At 37.8% G+C, this 19,121-nt stretch overlaps 1 protein-coding gene across 5 annotated transcripts in view; it reads left to right on the top strand.

Moving 5' to 3' along the window:
* LMBRD2 (LMBR1 domain containing 2) overlaps positions 1–18,917 on the top strand; it is a 56,371-nt gene extending 37,454 nt beyond the window's left edge. For 3 of the 5 annotated variants that reach the window (XM_032626947.1, XM_032626951.1, XM_032626948.1), the window contains 3 exons: positions 7,577–7,682; positions 12,069–12,198; positions 13,128–18,917. In XM_032626947.1, the coding sequence (XP_032482838.1) occupies positions 7,577–7,682; positions 12,069–12,198; positions 13,128–13,188 (297 nt within the window). In that variant the 3' untranslated portion in view covers positions 13,189–18,917. The remainder of the gene's footprint in view (positions 1–7,576; positions 7,683–12,068; positions 12,199–13,127) is intronic. The other 2 variants (XM_032626950.1, XM_032626949.1) reach the window with 2 other exon arrangements.
* The last annotated feature ends 204 nt before the right edge of the window (positions 18,918–19,121 follow it).

Here is a 19,121-nt window from a genome sequence, read left to right on the forward strand (position 1 = left end):
TTACCTAATTATGTTTGTATACAACTCTAATTTTACTATTAGAAATGACTTTTCAGGTCTCTATGATTTGTACTTTATTTGGTTGAGAGAAAATTTTATTAACATCTCATTAATTACTATGAGTTATCATAACTCTTACATGGTCAAGGTAACCTTATTGTAGTTGTAAAATTATTTGGGTATTTTAGATAGAATTCAATAACTTAAAAGAATCATAGCTAGCAAAAATGTCTATAAATATCTTCATTCAAGTTAAGTTTGGCAACTATTAAAAGCATTTAGAGATAAGAAAAGTAGTTATCTATACTTTCCTTTTTTTTTTTTTTTACATCTTTATTGGAGTATAATTGCTTTACAATGGTGTGTTAGTTTCTGCTTTATAACAAAGTGAATCAGTTATACATATACATATGTTCCCATATCTCTTCCCTCTTGCATCTCCCTCCCTCCCACCCTCCCTATCCCACCCCTCCAGGCAGTCACAAAGCACCCAGCTGATCTCCCTGTGCTATGCGTCTGCTTCCCACTAGCTAGCTATTTTACGTTTGGTAGTGTATATATGTCCATGCCACTCTCTCACCTTGTCACAGCTTACCCTTCCCCCTCCCCATATCCTCAAGTCCATTCTCTAGTAGGTGTGTGTCTTTATTCCTGTCTTACCCCTAGGTTCTTCATGACATTTTTTTTTCTTAGATTCCATATATATGTGTTAGCATACAGTATTTGTCTTGCTCTTTCTGACTTACTTCACTCTGTATGACAGACTCTAGGTCCATCCACCTCATTACAAATAGCTCAATTTCATTTCTTTTTATTGCTGAGTAATATTCCATTGTATATATGTGCCACATCTTCTTTATCCATTCATCCGATGATGGACACTTAGGTTGCTTCCATCTCCTGGCTATTGTAAATAGAGCTGCAATGAACATTTTGGTACATGACTTTTTGAATTATGGTTTTCTCAGGGTATATGCCCAGTAGTGGGATTGCTGGGTCATATGGTAGTTCTATGTGTAGTTTTTTAAGGAACCTCCATACTGTTCTCCATAGTGGCTGTACCAATTCACATTCCCACCAGCAGTGCAAGAGTGTTCCCTTTTCTCCACACTCTCTCCAGCATTTATTGTTTCTAGATTTTTTGATGATGGCCATTCTGGCTGGTGTGAGGTGATATCTCATTATAGTTTTGATTTGCATTTCTCTGATGATTAATGATGTTGAGCATTCTTTCATGTGTTTGTTGGCAGTCTGTATATCTTCTTTGGAGAAATGTCTATTTAGGTCTTCTGCCCATTTTTGGATTGGGTTGTTTGTTTTTTTGTTATTGAGCTGCATGAGCTGCTTGTAAATTTTGGAGATTAATCCTTTGTCAGTTGCTTCATTTGCAAATATTTTCTCCCATTCTGAGGGTTGTCTTTTGGTCTTGTTTGTGGTTTCCTTTGCTGTGCAAAAGCTTTGCAGTTTCATTAGGTCCCATTTGTTTATTTTTGTTTTTATTTCCATTTCTCTAGGAGGTGGGTCAAAAAGGATCTTGCTGTGATTTATGTCATAGAGTGTTCTGCCTATGTTTTCCTCTAAGAGTTTGATAGTTTCTGGCCTTACATTTAGGTCTTTAATCCATTTTGAGCTTATTTTTGTGTATGGTGTTAGGGAGTGATCTAATCTCCTACTTTTACATGTACCTGTCCAGTTTTCCCAGCACCACTTATTGAAGAAGCTGTCCTTTCTCCACTGTACATTCCTGCCTCCTTTATCAAAGATAAGGTGACCATATGTGCGTGGGTTTATCTCTGGGATTTCTATCCTGTTTCATTGATCTATTTTCTGTTTTTGTGCCAGTACTATACTGTCTTGACTACTGTAGCTTTGTAGTATAGTCTGAAGTCAGGGAGCCTGATTCCTCCAGCTCCGTTTTTCGTTCTCAAGATTGCTTTGGCTATTCGGGGTCTTTTGTGTTTCTATACAAATTGTGAAATTTTTTGTTCTAGTTCTGTGAAAAATGCCAGTGGTAGTGTGATAGGGATTGCATTGAATCTGTAGATTGCGTTGGGTAGTAGAGTCATCTTCACAATGTTGATTCTTCCAATCCAAGAACATGGTATATCTCTCCATCTATTTGTATCATCTTTAATTTCTTTCATCAGTGTCTTATAATTTTCTGCATACAGGTCTTTTGTCTCTTTAGGTAGGTTTATTCCTAGATATTTTATTCTTTTCGTTGCAATGGTAAATGGGAGTGTTTTCTTGATTTCACTTTCAGATTTTTCATCATTAGTGTATAGGAATGCCAGAGATTTCTGTGCATTAATTTTGTATCCTGCTACTTTACCAAATTCATTGATTAGCTCTAGTAGTTTTCTGGTAGCATCTTTAGGATTCTCTATGTATAGTATTATGTCATCTGCAAACAGTGACAGCTTTACGTCTTCTCTTCCGATTTGGATTCCTTTTATATCCTTTTCTTCTCTGCTTGCTGTGGCTAGGACTTCCAAAACTATGTTGAATAAGAGTGGTGAGAGTGGGCAACCTTGTTTTGTTCCTGATCTTAGTGGAAATGGTTTCAGTTTTTTACCATTGAGGACGATGTTGGCTGTGGGATTGTCATATATCGCCTTTATTATGTTGAGGAAACTTCCCTCTATGCCTACTTTCTGGAGGGTTTTTATCATAAATAGGTGTTGAATTTTGTCGAAAGCTTTCTCTGCATCTATTGAGATGACCATATGGTTTTTCTCCTTCAATTTGTTTATATGGTGTATCACTTTGATTGATTTGCGTATATTGAAGAATCCTTGCATTCCTGGAATAAACCCCACTTGATCATGGTGTGTGATCCGTTCAATGTGCTGTTGTATTCTGTTTGCTAGTATTTTGTTGAGGATTTTTGCATCTATGTTCATCAGTGATATTGGCCTGTAGTTTTCTTTCTTTGTGACATCCTTGTCTGGTTTTGGTATCAGGGTGATGGTGGCCTCGTAGAATGAGTTTGGCACTGTTCCTCCCTCTGCTATATTTTGGAAGAATTTGAGAAGGATAGGTGTTAGCTCTTTTCTAAATGTTTGATAGAATTCGCCTGGGAAGCCATCTGGTCTTAGGGTTTTGTTCGTTGGAAGATTTTTAATCACAGTTTCAATTTCAGTGCTTCTGATTGGTCTGTTCATATTATCTATTTCTTCCTGATTCAGTCTTGGCACGTTGTGCATTTCTAAGAATTTGTCCATTTCTTCCAAGTTGTCCATTTTATTGGCATATAGTTGCTCATAGTAATCTCTCATGATCTTCTGTATTTCTGCAGTGTCAGTTGTTACTTCTCCTTTTTCATTTCTAATTCTATTGATTTGAGTCTTCTCCCTTTTTTTCTTGATGAGTCTGGCTAATGGTTTATCAATTTTGTTTATCTTCTCAAAGAACCAGCTTTTAGTTTTATTAATCTTTGCTATCCTTTCCTTCATTTCTTTTTCATTTATTTCTGATCTGATGTTTATGATTTCTTTCCTTCTGCTAACTTTGGGGTTTTTTTGTTCTTCTTTCTCTAATTGCTTGAGGTGCAAGGTTAGGTTGTTTATTCGAGATGTTTCCTGTTTCTTAAGGTAGGATTGTAATGCTATAAACTTCCCTCTTAGAAATGCTTTTGCTGCATCCCATAGGTTTTGGGTCATCGTGTCTCCACTGTCATTTGTTTCTGGGTGTTTTTTGATTTCCTCTTTGATTTCTTCAGTGATCACTTCGTTATTAAGTAGTATATTGTTTAGCCTCCATGTGTTTGTATTTTTTACAGATCTTTTCCTGTAATTGATATCTAGTCTCATAGCGTTGTGGTCGGAAAAGATACTTGATACAATTTCAGTTTTCTTAAAATATACCAAGGCTTGATTTGTGACCCAAGATATGATCTATCCTGGAGAATGTTCCATGAGCACTTGAGAAAAATGTGTATTCTGTTGTTTTTGGATGGAATGTCCTATAAATATCAATTACGTCATCTTGTTTAATGTATCATTTAAAGCTTGTTTTTCCTTATTTATTTTCATTTTGGATGATCTGTCCATTGGTGAAAGTGGGGTGTTAAAGTCCCCTACTATGAATGTGTTACTGTCGATTTCCCCTATTATGGCTGTTAGTATTTGCCTTATGTATTGAGGTGCTCCTATGTTAGGTGCATAAATACTTACAATTGTTATATCTTCCTGGATCGATCCCTTGATCATTATGTAGTGTCCTTCTTTGTCTCTTCTAATGGTCTTTATTTTAAAGTCTATTTTGTCTGATATGAGTATTGCTACTCCAGCTTTCTTTTGGTTTCCATTTGCATGGAATATCTTTTTCCATCCCCTCACTTTTAGTCTGTATGTGTCTCTAGGTCTGAAGTGGGTCTCTTGTAGACAGCATATATATGGGTTTTGTTTTTGTATCCATTCAGCCAGTCTGTGTCTTTTGGTAGGTGCCTTTAATCCATTTACATTTAAGGTAATTATCGATATGTATGTTCCTATTCCCATTTTCTTAATTGTTTTGGGTTTATTATTGTAGGTCTTTTCCTTCTCTTGTGTTTCTTGCCTAGAGAAGGTCCTTTAGCCTTTGTTGTAAAGCTGGTTTGGTGGTGCTGAACTCTCTCAGCTTTTGCTTGTCTGTAAAGGTTTTAATTTCTCCATCAAATCTGAATGAGATCCTTGCTGGGGTAGAGTAGTCTTGGTTGCAGGTTTTTCTCCTTCATCACTTTCAGTATGTCCTGCCACTCCCTTCTGGCTTGTAGGGTTTCTGCTGAGAGATCAGCTGTTAACCTTATGGGGATTCCCTTGTGTGTTATTTGTTGTTTTTCCCTTGCTGCTTTTAATATGCTTTCTTTGTATTTAACTTTTGACAATTTGATTAATATGTGTCTTGGCGTGTTTCTCCTTGGATTTACGCTGTCTGGGACTCTCTGTGCTTCCTGGACTTGATTAACTATTTCCTTTCCCATATTAGGGAAGTTTTCAACTATAATCTCTTCAAATATTTTCTCAGTCCCTTTCTTTTTCTCTTCTTCTTCTGGAACCCCTATGATTCGAATGTTGGTGCATTTAATGTTGTCCCAGAGGTCTCTGAGACTGTCCTCAGTTCATTCTTTTTTCTTTATTCTGCTCTGCAGTAGTTATTTCCACTATTTTATCTTCCAGGTCACTTATCCATTCTTCTGCCTCAGTTGTTCTGCTATTGATCCCTTCTAGAGTATTTTTAATTTCATTTATTGTGTTGTTCATCGTTGCTTGTTTCATCTTTAGTTCTTCTAGGTCCTTGTTAAATGTTTGTTGCATTTTCTCTATTCTATTTCCAAGATTTTGGATCATCTTTACTATCATTGTTCTGAATTCTTTTTCAGGTAGACTGCCTATTTCCTCTTCATTCGTTAGGTCTCGTGGGTTTTTGTCTTGCTCCTTCATCTGCTGTGTGTTTTTCTGTCTTCTCATTCTGCTTATCTTACTGTGTTTGGGGTCTCCTTTTTGCAGGCTGCAGGTTCGTAGTTACCGTTGTTTTTGGTGTCTGTCCCCAGTGGCTAAGGTTGTTTCAGTGGGTTGTGTAGGCTTCCTGGTGGAGGGGACTAGTGCGTGTGTTCTGGTGGTTGAGGCTGGATCTTGTCTTTCTGGTGGGCAGGTCCACGTCTGGTGGTGTGTGTTGGGGTGTCTGGACTTATGATTTTAGGCAGCCTCTCTGCTAATGGGTGGGTTTGTGTTCCTGTCTTGCTAGTTGTTTGGTATAGGGTGTCCAGCTCTGGTAGCTTGCTGGTTGTTGAGTGAAGCTGGGTGTTGGTGTTGAGATGGAGATCTCTTGGAGATTTTCGCTGTTTGATATTACATGGAGCTGGGAGGTCTCTTGTGGACCAGTGTCCTGAAGTTGGCTCTCCCACCGCAGAGGCACAGCACTGACACCTGGCTGCAGCACCAAGAGCCTTTTATCCACATGGCTCAGAATAAAAGGGAGAAAAAGTAGAAAGAAAGAAAGAAAGAAAGAGGATAAAAGAAAATAAAGTAAGGTAAAATAAACTTATGAAAATAAAAAAATTTTTAAGAAAAACAATTTTTTTAAAGTCAAAAAAAACACAGACATATAGAACCCTCGGACAAATGGTGAAAGCAAAGCTATACAGACAAAATCTCGCACAGAAGCATACACATACACACTCACAAAAAGAGGAAAAGGGGAAAAAAATAAATCTTGCTCTCAAAGTCCACCTCCTCAATTTGGGATTATTCGTTGTCTATTCAGGTATTCCACAGATGCAGGGGACATCAGGTTGATTGTGGAGATTTAATCCGCTGCTCTGAGGCTGCTGGCCCTTTTTTCTTCTTTGTTCTCTCCCGGGGTTCAGTTTTGGATTTGGCCCCGCCTCTGCGTGTAGGTTAGCTGGAGGGCGTCTGTTCTTCGCTCAGGACAGGACGGGGTTAAAGGAGCCGTTGACTCTGGGGCTCTGGCTCACTTAGTCTGTGTGGGAGGGAGGGGCACGGAGTGCGGGGCGGGCCTGCGGCAGCAGATGCTGGCGTGACGTTGCACCAGCCTGAGGCGCGCCGTGCGTTCTTCCGGGGAAGTTGTCCCTGGATCCCGGGACCCTGGCAGTGGCGGGCTGCACAGGCTCCCCGAAAGGGGGATGTGGAGAGTGACCTGTGCTCGCACACAGGCTTCTTGGTGGCGGCAGCGCAGCCTTAGCGTCTCACGCCCGTCTCTGGGGTCCGCGCTTTTTGTCGCGGCTCGCGCCCGTCTCTGGAGCTCCTTTAAGCAGCGCTCTTAATCCCCTCTCCTCGCGCACCAGGAAACAAAGAGGGAAGAAAAAGTCTCTTGCCTCTTCGGCGGGTCCAGACTTTTCCCCGGACTCCCTCCCGGCTAGCTGTGGCGCACTAACCCCCTGCAGGCTGTGTTCACGCCGCCAACCCCAGTCCTCTCCCAGCAATCCGACTGAAGCCCGAGCCTCAGCTCCCAGCCCCGCCCGCCCCGGCGGGTGAGCAGACAAGCTCAGGCTGGTGAGTGCCGGTCGGCACCGATCCTCTGTGCGGGAATCTCTCAGCTTTGCCCTCCGCACCCCTGTTGCTGTGCTGTTCTCCGCGGCCCTGAAGCTCCCCGCCTCCGCCACACACAGTCTCTGCCCGCGAAGGGGCTTCCTAGTGTGTGGAAACTTTTCCTCCTTCACAGCTCCCTCCCACTGGTGCAGGTCCCGTCCCTATTCTTTAGTCTCTGTTTATTCGTTTTTCTTTTGCCCTACCCAGGTACGTGGGGAGTTTCTTGTCTTTTGGGAGGTCTGAGGTCTTCTGCCAGCGTTCAGTAGGTGTTCTGTAGGAGTTGTTCCACATGTAGATGTATTTCTGATGTATCTGTGGGGAGGAAGGTGATCTCTGCATCTTACTCTTCCGCCATCTTCCCCCTCTCTCCTTATCTATGATTTCTAAAGGCACTGTGCTAATTATAGTGATTATCTGATGAATTCCTTATGAAAAAGAATTAGATTATATTACTCTGCATATGTAATCTAAATCTGTTATCACTGATGAATTATTTTCTGACTGTATGTTCTTGTGTTATATAATCGTTTGTTTTTCTTTCCTAGGAATGGAAAGAACGTTATGGACACAGTAGAGAAGATTCCACTAGAAACAGAAATGTTCATATTGACCCAAAAGAATCAAACTTCTCAGATATTAGTACCAACCGATGTAAGTAGTTTATTGTCTAGTTTTCTAAGAAATTTTTTTCTTATGCTTGCTTGCATAGAGACTGAGGATTAGTTACCCATCCAGAAATGCCTTTAGAGAACTATAAATGTGGTTCTGCAGTGAGTTTACTTTTTTCATCCCTCAGTGTATGAGAGGAAGGAGAAACTCAAATATGCATTCTGGTAGGAGAAGGAGACATCTGGGACATCAAGTGATTAGTTGTAATTACACTACCTAAATAATAGTACTTATCCCAGGCACATTGTAGGCAGGTACTGATTTCTGTTTACCTAGATGTTTTCAGGCTGTTCAGTCATTTTTATAATAAGTTACTGATTGACCCATATATATCAGGTACTTTCCCAGGAATACAGGAATACAAAGAAGATAATTTTCCATCTTGTTTGCCTGTAATTTAGTGAGGGACTGATATCAGGCAGAAGACATTGGTCAGTCGGTTGGGTTAGGAAACCTCCCCACATCCTTGACCCTGCCATCTGCTTCTGGGAATGCGAATTCCCAGGATCCCGCACTGAGTAGAAGGCAGAGGTTGTTTGTCTTTGGGGGAGATGCAGGGATGCTGAGAGAGTGTAAAGGTGCATGCCTGATGCTGAGAGAACTCAGCTCAGAGGATGGAAAAGAATTCTCTATTGGGAACAGATTTCTGTTATAAAGAAGTACTGTTTAGGAATAAGTAGTACTTAGCCAGGTGAAGGGGTTTTAGGCAGAAGGAAGAATGAGTGACATGAGAGAACCTTTGGGGAAATGTAGGCTTTTCTCTATGACTAGAGCCTAAAGTATGAAAAGCCTGATGAGAGGTGAGGCTGCAGAGATAGTTGGGAAACAGGTATTAGCATGCTTAGAAGTTTAGATTTTATGCCAAAGATAAGATTTCAATATGGAAGAAGCATGCTCAGATTTTTGGTTTAGGAAGATGGAATTTGACATCTGTATAAAGCATGATTTCCAGGGAAGTGAGACAGAAACCAGTTAGTGTCTGTTTTAGTAATGCAGTCAAAAAATGATGAGGGCTCCCTCTGCATTCATTCTTGTTTCCCTCTCAAATCTATTCATTCACCCAAGGGAAACTAGAATGCTCTTCTATACCAATAATCTGATCATATCACTTCTCTGCTTAAAACTGTACAGTGGACTTTCCATTCTTACAGAAAGCCCTTCTTGCGTGTGAGGCTGGATCTTTCCCCATGCTCCCCCAGCCCTCTCTGCTCAGAGCACACCTTGCCTTCTGCTCCCTCAAGCAAACAGCATTCCTTCTCCTGTGCTGTTTCTCTGCCCTGAAATGCTCTTCCTGCCCTTCTTCACCGCATTAGCTCCTGGTCACCTTGCAGATCTCACCCCCAAAGCTTCCTCAGAAAACCTTCCCCAGACCTCTCTGACTAGGCCAGATCACCATCGTGGTTACTAACAGGTGACACTCTTAAACACACATCAGAGTTACCATTTTACATTTGGTGTCGTTATTTGATCATGGTTCATCTCCCTCACTAGATTGTTAAGTTCCGTAGAACAGGGACCATACCTTGTTTTGCTCACCGTGGGTATCACTACAGCCCAGCCCAAAGCCTGGCATACGGTACCTGCTCAGTGGAGACTTGTAGAATTGAACAAAGACAACCATATCTGTAGTATATTCTATTTTATGAAAGTATATCCTCAGTCACCCTGGTTTACAGTTTTCACAGATATCCACTAGTGTTTGTTTTTTTTTATTGAAGTATAGTTGATTTACAAGGTTGTGTTAATTTCTGCTGTACAGCAAAGTGATTCAGCTATACATATATATATACATTCTTTTTTATATTCTTTCCATTATGGTTTATCACAGCATATTGAATGTAGTTCCCTGTGCTACACAGTAGGACCTTGTTGTTATCCATTCTATATATAATAGTTTGCATCTGCTAACCCCAAACTCCCAACCCATCCCTCCCTCCCTGCCTAGGCAACCACAAGTCTGTTCTTTACAGATCTCCACTCTTTTTTTTTTTTTTTACATCTTTATTGGCGTATAATTGCTTTACAATGGTGTGTTGGTTTCTGCTCCATAACAAAAGCGAATCAGCCATACATGTACACATGTTCCCACGTCTCTTCCCTCTTGCGTCTCCCTCCCTCCCGCCCTCCCTGTCCCACCCCTCCAGGCGGTCGCGGGGCACCGAGCTGATCTCCCTGTGCTGTGCGGCTGCTTCCCACTAGCTGTCTACCTTGCGTTTGGTGGTGTGTATATGTCCATGCCTCTCTCTCTCTTGTCACAGCTTACCCTTCCCCCTCCCCATATCCTCAGGTCCTTTCTCTAGTGGTCTGTGTCTTTGTTTCCTGTCTTGCCCCTAGGTTCTTCATGACATTTTTTTTTTCTTAAATTCCATATATATGTGTTGGCATGCAGTGTTTGTCTTTCTCTTTCTGGCTTGCTTCACTCTGTATGACAGACTCTGGGTCTGTCCACCTCATTGCAAATAGCTCAATTTTGTTTCTTTTTATGGCTGAGTGATATTCCATTGTATATATGTGCCACATCTTCTTTATCCATTCATCCGATGATGGACACTTACAGTGACACCTAATTCACATAATTATCACTCTGTTGAGATCTTTCTTCCTTTGTATATTTGTTTTGTAGTCTGCAGTATAGCATTGCAGCTCTATTTACAATAGCCCAGAGATGGAAACAACCTAAGTGTCCATCATCGGATGAATGGAAAAAGAAGATGTGGCACATATATGCAATGGAATATTGCTCAGCCATGAAAGGAAACGAAATTGAGCTGTTTGTAGTGAGGTGGATAGACCTGGAGTCTGTCATGCAGAGTGAAGTAGGTCAGAGGGAGAGAGACAGATACCGTGTGCTGACACGTGTATGTGGAATTTGGGAAAGAAAAGATGTCATGAAGAACCTAGGGGTAGAGCAGGAATAAAGACACAGACTTACTGGAGAATGGACTTGAGGATATGGGGCGGGGGAGGGGTGGGCTGTGACAAAGCGGGAGAGAGGCGTGGACATATGTGCACTACCAAGCGTGGGGTGGATGGCTGGTGGGGGGCGGCCGCATGGCACGGGGAGATCAGCTCAGTGCTTTGTGACCGCCTGGAGGGGTGGGATGGGGGGTGGGAGGGAGGGAGATGCAAGCGGGAGGAGATATGGGAACATGTGTGTATATATAACTGATTCATTTTGTTGTGAAGCAGAAACTAAAAAAAAAAAAAGTGATGAGGGCATGAAATAAGCACCCTTGAGATGACCCTGGAGATAAAGAAGAAAGGATGTGTTTGGATGAGATTTAGTGTAGAAGAAATAGGAGAAGACTAAAGTTTCAGTTAAAGCTAGAAAATAGAGGGAGGATTCTACAAAGAGATTTGGAAGTTTATCATGGATTTGGAGTTAACAGAATGCAGAGATCTGGGAGTATGGAGAATGGTTAAGAGAAGAGAAACATGGTTAAGAGAGACAGAAACACAAAGCCTTAGGATGATGAGTTAGAAACTGGCGTGTGGTAGGCAACCAATATTTGCTGAATGAATGAGAGAAACGGTAAAGGGCAGAGTCCAAGATGACAAAAATATGAGAGAATTGGCTTGCCTTAAATTTTCAAAAAGTCCTATATTATAGATTTTTGAAGCTGTTGAGCTGCTCAAAATAACATTGTGAAAATTTAGGTTGTTTATGAAGTAAACCCCATTCACGTAGAGAAGGGATTAGTTCTCTAGATCTGTGCTGACCAGGATGGTAACCGTTAGCCACATATGGCTGTTGAGCATTTGCAGTGTAGCTGGTGCCCCATATTGAAATGATAATATTTTGTATACACTGAGGTAAATTAAATATATTAAGATTAATTTCACCTATTTCTTTTTACTTTTTTAATGTATCTACTAGTAAAAAGTAAATACGGGGCTTGGAACTTATTTCTGTTGGACATTACTGCCCTAAACTATTGCTTCATGGGAAAAAGACTCAGGCCTTTTCTGAAGAGTTTGAGTTGATTACACCTTAAAATCCTAGCCGAGAAGTGAGATGTAGCACCCCCTGTACTCAGTGTGCAACCAGCTGAAACTTAATTTGATTATGAACAATTTCACTGTTATGATACCATAGTTAAATACTAATTCTGATTCATATTGAGTCTTTGCACTATAGCTGCTTCTGAGCTTAGACTACATACAAGGGAGAACTTTTCCTTGTTATTTTCTATCATACTATTAATCATTTTAATCTAATTTTAAGATAACTACATAGTTATCTTTTCTTAATATTGTCTTTACAATCAAAATTCACATCCTTTATAAACTTGACTTTTCTTTCCGTGAGTCCATAGACTGTGACCCATAAAGACAATAGAAAGTGGACATTTTTTTCTTCTTTTGCAGCAGCATCCAAATATACCAGGGCTAATAATAGGACTGAAAGGGACCGAATAGAACTCCTCCAAGATGCAGAACCTTTGGATTTTAATGCAGAAACATTCACTGATGATCCTCTTGAATCTGAATCAGGAAGGTAAGTTCCAGCTTACCATTTTGGCTCCAGCATTCCTCTGAAATTTTAATAACATTCTGACTTGACGAGATAAACATAAGGAAAGTATTCATCTTTACTACTAATAAAAAGCATATTAAGCAACCTTTGAAACCTTTTAACACCTTCTAATGCTTTTGTATTTAAAAAATTATAGCATCTAGTGGTGGTGATTGAAATTAGTATCTTCGCAAACTACTACTAGTAGTATGATAAATAACAAAAAAGAATTGAAATCATTTGGTAGAATCTTAACAATATTTATATGCCTATTTCTGGCAATCCCGTTTATGAAATGTATTTTGCAATAGTTTACATAGGTGTAGCTGGGTGGCACACTATTCTAAGCACTTTAACAACAGTAATTGTATTTTATGGTTGTAAGTCCAATTGAATTTGCATCCAGAGAGGCTCAGTAACTTACCCAGGATCACACGGCTTGTAAATGACAAAGTCAGGCATTTAAACCCCAGGACTCTGGCTACAGAGTGTGCTTTTAGCTACTATACTATGTAGAAATAATTAAACAAAAGCAAATCATCATATGCATGAAGATATTTGCTATAGTATTGCCTATAAATAGCAAAAAGAATATTCTATTTATATTCAACAATCTAGTTATTAAATCTGTTAAGTTCCATGATGTATTTTACATCTCCCCACTCCTTTCTTTTTACATCTCTCACCCCGCCATATGTATCATATGTCATAGGCTCTAAAACCGTCATTGGTTGATTTATAATTAGGTAAATCCCTTTGGGATAACATTCTTGGCAAAGTTCCTGATTTCAGCTACTGAATAGATTTTACAGTTCTTACAAATTATGTAGCCACTTCCTTTTAATGTGTCCTTGTTTTTCTCTCCTTCTTTATTTTTGATGCCTTGGATCATTTCTTTATCCACCTTTCAGGTATCAGCCTGGTGGACGATACCTCTCAATGTCTCGCAGCCGAATATTTGATGATGTTTAAAATCTGTAAGAATATATGGAATAACTAACCAAGATCAACACATAAGTTCAGTCTTTATGAACATCTGTATGCCCTAGAATTTACACTGAACTCTTAGTGAAAAGTGTCAGGATAAAAAAGGCACTGAAAATTAATGGGATCTTAGTAATAATAGTTTATTGTTCATTGAATAGAGTATCATCTTTTCTAATAAGGTTTGTTACATACCATTCTTGAAGTGTCTGCCTTAGAAGTACAGTTACAGTGGAAGGATTTAATTCATGATTAAGATCAGTATATGCTGAAAACATGTAGTTCAGTTTGTTTCAGATAAATTTTTTTCAGGAAAGTTGTTTCAAAGGTCCAAGGAAGCCATAGTTATAACTGAATAATATTATACAGTTTTATTATTGTGACTTACATATTTTCTGTTTCTAAAGAGTATGTTGATCCTTTATTTCTCAAAGAGATGGACACCTCAATAACAACCATATTTACAAAACCCATGTCTTAAAACATGGCTTACTTACCAGACATAACTGAATGTAGAAAGCTCTTTTTCAATACTGTATGCAAATTAGTTAGGTTTTTGCATGTATAATTAAGAGTATCCTTCAACTGATAGTGTTTGTATCTTCAGCATGTGTACTATAATCAGGTGATATATTCTTTCAGTCTTTGGTGGTAACTGGAAATTGTCTTATGCTTTTGGTATTGTTTTGTAAAATTTTCATTTCAGGGAGAGGTGTTCACCTTTGTCATTTAGCATATTGATTTGAGTTGATTATTCTATTCAAGGAGAATTGTAATTATTAATGGTAAATAGTGGGGGGGTTTAATAACCAAAGAGTCCCACAAAATTCTCTGCTTTTGAAAGGTGCCTGTTTATTCCTTTTGTAAAACAATATCTGGTTATTCAAAGGTAAAAAGTCAATCCATTTACTGTTATTACTAACAGTTAAATTATGATTTATAGAAAACAGAAAACTAGTTGAGAATGGAGATGTGTAGTAACTTGTTGGTTAAACATGTTAATATTTAAAATTGAATTTTTTAAACTTTGTGTTTAAGCCAAAGTTAGGTATTATATTTTAAATCCTCAGTGTTTTATTACACAGTGACTATAGTTGAGCACAACATGTTTGCAGAGAGTTATGTCCCTGAAATATTTGCAACTCTGAGAATCCATACCTTGGATTCACCCAGTGGTGACTGTACTTGAGCTTGCCCATGGCTGTCTTAGTTTAACACCTATTATCCCGCATAACTTTTAGTAGTGGCCCAGTTTGAAGATGAATTATATAGTCAAATTTGATTATATGTTTCTTGAGGGTAGTTTTTCCCTGAATCATATTTAAATGTTTTATTTTCCTCTTTTCGTAACGTTATCATTTAAATTTTTTAAAAGTCACAGTTTTATGCAGATACTGAGAGGAATAGGGTGTCATCCTAATTATCTGATTTTCTTAAATTTTTATGAACTTTGAGATTAGATCCCTTTAAAAATATCAGTGGATAGATTTTACTCTCAATCGAAGATTATATAGACTGCTTATTTAAGAACACACACACAGCCTTTTATTGTGAAGCATGGTTAGAGAGCAGTAGGCCAGGAGCAGAGATAATTTAACACTGTTTGAAATTTCATGATTGACCATTGAAACCTTGGGCAAATCATGTAACCATTCAGTGCCTCAATTTCTTCATTTTCAAAATGAAGAGGATTCTTGCTATTTACCTACTGATCTACCTCACAAAGCTATTGTGAGGGTATTGAGTTGATGTTTATATGGTGGCGTTTAAAAAGACAGAATAAGTTGTTAGCTGTGCTGGTTTTGTTATTTGAAAATAGTGGATGGGAAAAGGATCACCCCAGGAAGGGGTCCAGTTTCTTATTATTACAGAGAAGCTTACAAGTTCCCAGAGCAAAAGCTCTTTTGGGAATAATTAATCAAAATCCTTTGAAAATAATATTGTTTTATTATTCAGTCTTTGGGTTTATTTTGGAATATTTTCCTTAATTATAATGTTGTTTCTCATCAGGTTTTATCATGAAACTCAGATGCTATTGTAGAAATAGAAGCAGAAAAAGAGAAGAAACGATCCAGTTACTTTTATAACTTATAATACCCTAAGATATATTGATAGAAATAAGTAAAGGAATGTACTACTTTATTTTATTGTTAAATTTTTTATGATTATAATAACTTTTGAGTTATTTCCAAAATAATTTTTGGTTGTTTAAGTGATCCAGAGTATTCAACTTTTTAAGCAGAATTTATCTTACAGGATTTCAAATATGATCATATAGGAAGGTTACCTAGCTAGGTAAATTTGTGTTTAGAAGGTAATGATTTAACCCCTGAGGACTAAGAGTTCATTGCTGGGGAAATGAGTTAATGTTCATTAAGCCACCTTGTAAAAAACTGTAATAAGAACAAAAGTTTTCTGTTTTGAGAAGCTTATTAAAATATAATGATATCTACTGCAAAACGTTACTACTAAATTCATAACACTACATGCAAAGTACATTTCTTGAAGAATTACTTCTGGCAATTACCTTTTGAGGTGTTTCTTACATAATAATAGATATCTGGTTAAATTTTCTAAATTATTTTTCTAAATAATGTTAGGTAAGGATATTCTAAGCCAGTAGTTCAAAATAACCATTGCAGAAAATAACAATAATCTATTAATTTCATGAATCTATAAGTTGCTAATTAACTTTTGTTACTACATCAATAATTTCTTATTATCAATAGAGCACTTTTGTAAAAATCATTATTAAAATAAACCTAATTATTAGAATTTGTTCTCTTACCAAATGAACGCAGGGGCTTTGGAATAATTTCATCACGCAAGAGGCCCTCATTTCACAAGAGTGGTAAGGGCTAAATCAGAACATTCAAGGGTTTTTCATTTATAAAGAATAGAACAGAGAGTTTGACAATCGAAACTTTCTTTAAAAAAATGCTGCCAGTTGATTTGGTTTTGGACACTACTATTTGATTAGATTATCAGTTCTTAAATTTATGCTGGTTGTGTGCCCAAATGAAATTAAATGTGGATATGAAAGTCAGTGTGAGTGTTTTTATGTATATTTTAGAATATCAATGAAGGGATTCATTGATGTACAATAGCAAACCTCATTTTTTTATACCTTTAGTAGATTTAGAGAATGTTCTTGATTTTTGTGTTGATTACTATTTTAAAGGAAAAATAAACTCTCCATAATTATAATTCACACTGTTCAGTAATGTGAGTTTTATACTTGTGATTTGTGTGGGCAATGCCTGAAAAATCACAGGAATAAATATATTTGCACCAAGAGGCAAAACATGTCCCTGAAAAATCTTAACATACTTGAATCTCCAAAATACAATGGATTGTATTGTATTAAATTCTAAATGTTGAGAAGTAAGTGAATTTAGAGTTTTATCTTTTCATTTCTTTTCTTCCTTCTTCCCTTCATTCCTTTTATACCTTCCTTCCTATCTGAAGCCTCTCTGTATAGTATGACTTCTAATGTGCTGACAGATTTTTTTTCTGTTTGTTCTTTGTGTACAGTTGTTTTTGATGATCAGTGCACTCAGAAGGTTCTTACTACAGATCCCACTACTTGAATAGCAGTATTGCACTTAAAGTAGTGAAACAGATTTTGCTAGACAACTAAGCAACATCTGAATGTAAATGTGATGGATGCTAGCTCAGTGTGTTGTCTTTTTCGCCACTAAGTAGGACACTTCAGTAAAATCAATTATTCTCAGTGTAAATGTTTTAGCATAAAATTAGACTTCCAAAACCAGTAATTGTTAAAAACAAAACAAGGAAACAAACCCAAAACATTAAGAACCTTGAGGCCTCTTTTTATGAAAAGGAGTTCGTAAATAATATACATCATTGTCAGAGTTTTCATTAAAGAGAGGTTGGAACAATATGAGAGGGTTACAGGAAGCCTTCTGAATTGTGAATTCCCTTTGTGTGGGGTACTTCTTTCCAACTCAGTGACTTTTTTCCTGCTCAGAGACCTGGAAGACTAGGCAGTATTATCCCTTGTACTAACTCCTGGAGACCAGGTCCTGTGAGCCGTCTCCACCATCAGAGCAGCCACTAGCCCTGCCCCATCCCCAGTCCCATTGCAATGGGAACATACCCTCACCCCTAATTCCTTTCATGTTCAGCCTGGTTTTCCTAACATTTTATTTTCACTTTCGAAAGATTTGTCCATTGAGGTTGATCACAATTTTTTTTTTTTTTTTTTTTTTACTGCGGTACGCGGGCCTCTCACTGTTGTGGCCTCTCCCGCTGTGGAGCACAGGCTCCGGACGCGCAGGCTCAGCGGCCATGGCTCACGGGCCCAGCCGCTCCGCGGCATGTGGGATCCTCCCAGACCGGGGCACGAACCCATGTCCCCTGCATCGGCAGGCGGACTCTCAACCACTGTGCCACCAGGGAAGCCCGAGGTTGATCACAATTTTAAATTTGTTAATAAAGCAAGAATATTGGCATGTTCCTCTTCTCATAGATATCCTAAAAGACTTTTGTTTTTAACACACTTCCTGGTGAGAATTAACCTTTTTTCCTGTGAAAATCTTTTCTTTTGTGATTATCCTGATCTCACAGTATTTTGCAAAAGGAGATTTTTTACTGTACTTAGTGCAAAAGGGTAGAAAGAATGGTTTACTGTGGCAGACATAGGGAGAATAAAGTCATAATTTGTTCATCTGACTGTACAACCCCATTTTGAGTTGATATTATTGACATAAATCTTATCAACCTAATCACTTAGAGCTGTATTTCTCAAAAGAATGCTGGCTAGCATCTTCCCTACTTAGTACACCAAATTGTAGGGGAGAGACTTTTTTTTTTTAAAGCAATCCAGTGGATTTGCTTTGTCCATATTTTGAACACAACTTGAAGGATTTTTCTCATTTAGAAGATAGAGAACATGTGGAACTGTCTTTTAAATTACTGTAATCTCATATATATGTTTATAAATTATAACATTGAAAAAAGAGCTCTAATATTGATGTTGTTACCTTCTGATATTTAATTTTTATAAAATGTATTTGTAAGTAACTAATTGTAGTATTGCTTTTAAGTAGTTTAAAAATCTTTCTCAAATAAGTTCTGCCCAGAACCTATTTCCTTAGGGCAATACTCTAAAGTTCAGTAGTCCAGTATGAGTTTGAAATACTCCTACATCTCTTCAGTATCTTTTTGTATATACCAGTACCCAAGCAAAGTATACCAAATGCCTAATTTCTGTGTTGCATTAATAAAGTACTTGTTATTTATCTTAATTCAGTGGATTAGGTGAATAGAAGATAAGTCTTTCAAATGTGCATCTGATCATAATTTTCAAAATGTTCATTATGTTCATTTTTGGTGCATGATGCCAATTTATCTTTAATCAGCTACTACTACCTGGTATGTAATGGCAGATGTTTTCCTTTCTGACTAATGGGTTGTAGATGTAACTATTTTTCTCTGCAGATTCTCACTAAATATGTATTTGAACAAACCTGCAAAGTGCTACCTATAAGTAAGTTAGCATCTTTGGCCTTATCTATGCATAATGTTCTCTTAGTTTGGTTTTGACAAACTCATGGACTTGGAATTGCTTTGTAGTATTTTAATTTATTGCGATGTAATGACTTTTTTGAAATGTTTATTTGATTAGCTGTTAAAATATAGGAAATTATGTAGCTTTGCATGAAATAAAGTACATTTCTACAAGTTACTAAGAATTTTGCTGATTATGTGTTTTACTTCATACCACCTTTGAGATTAAACACTTTTTAGTAGACGAAGGCATTTTTTGTTCCTTACCAGTTTATTAACAGGTATCACAAAAGAAATGTTTTAAGGTAAATAATTCAATACTGTAGGTTCCACATTACTTTATCTTGTGTTTATAATTAAAATAATTGTTATAAAACAAATATCATATA

The sequence above is a fragment of the Phocoena sinus genome, chromosome 3 (assembly GCF_008692025.1).
Source record: "Phocoena sinus isolate mPhoSin1 chromosome 3, mPhoSin1.pri, whole genome shotgun sequence".
NCBI lineage: Eukaryota > Metazoa > Chordata > Mammalia > Artiodactyla > Phocoenidae > Phocoena > Phocoena sinus.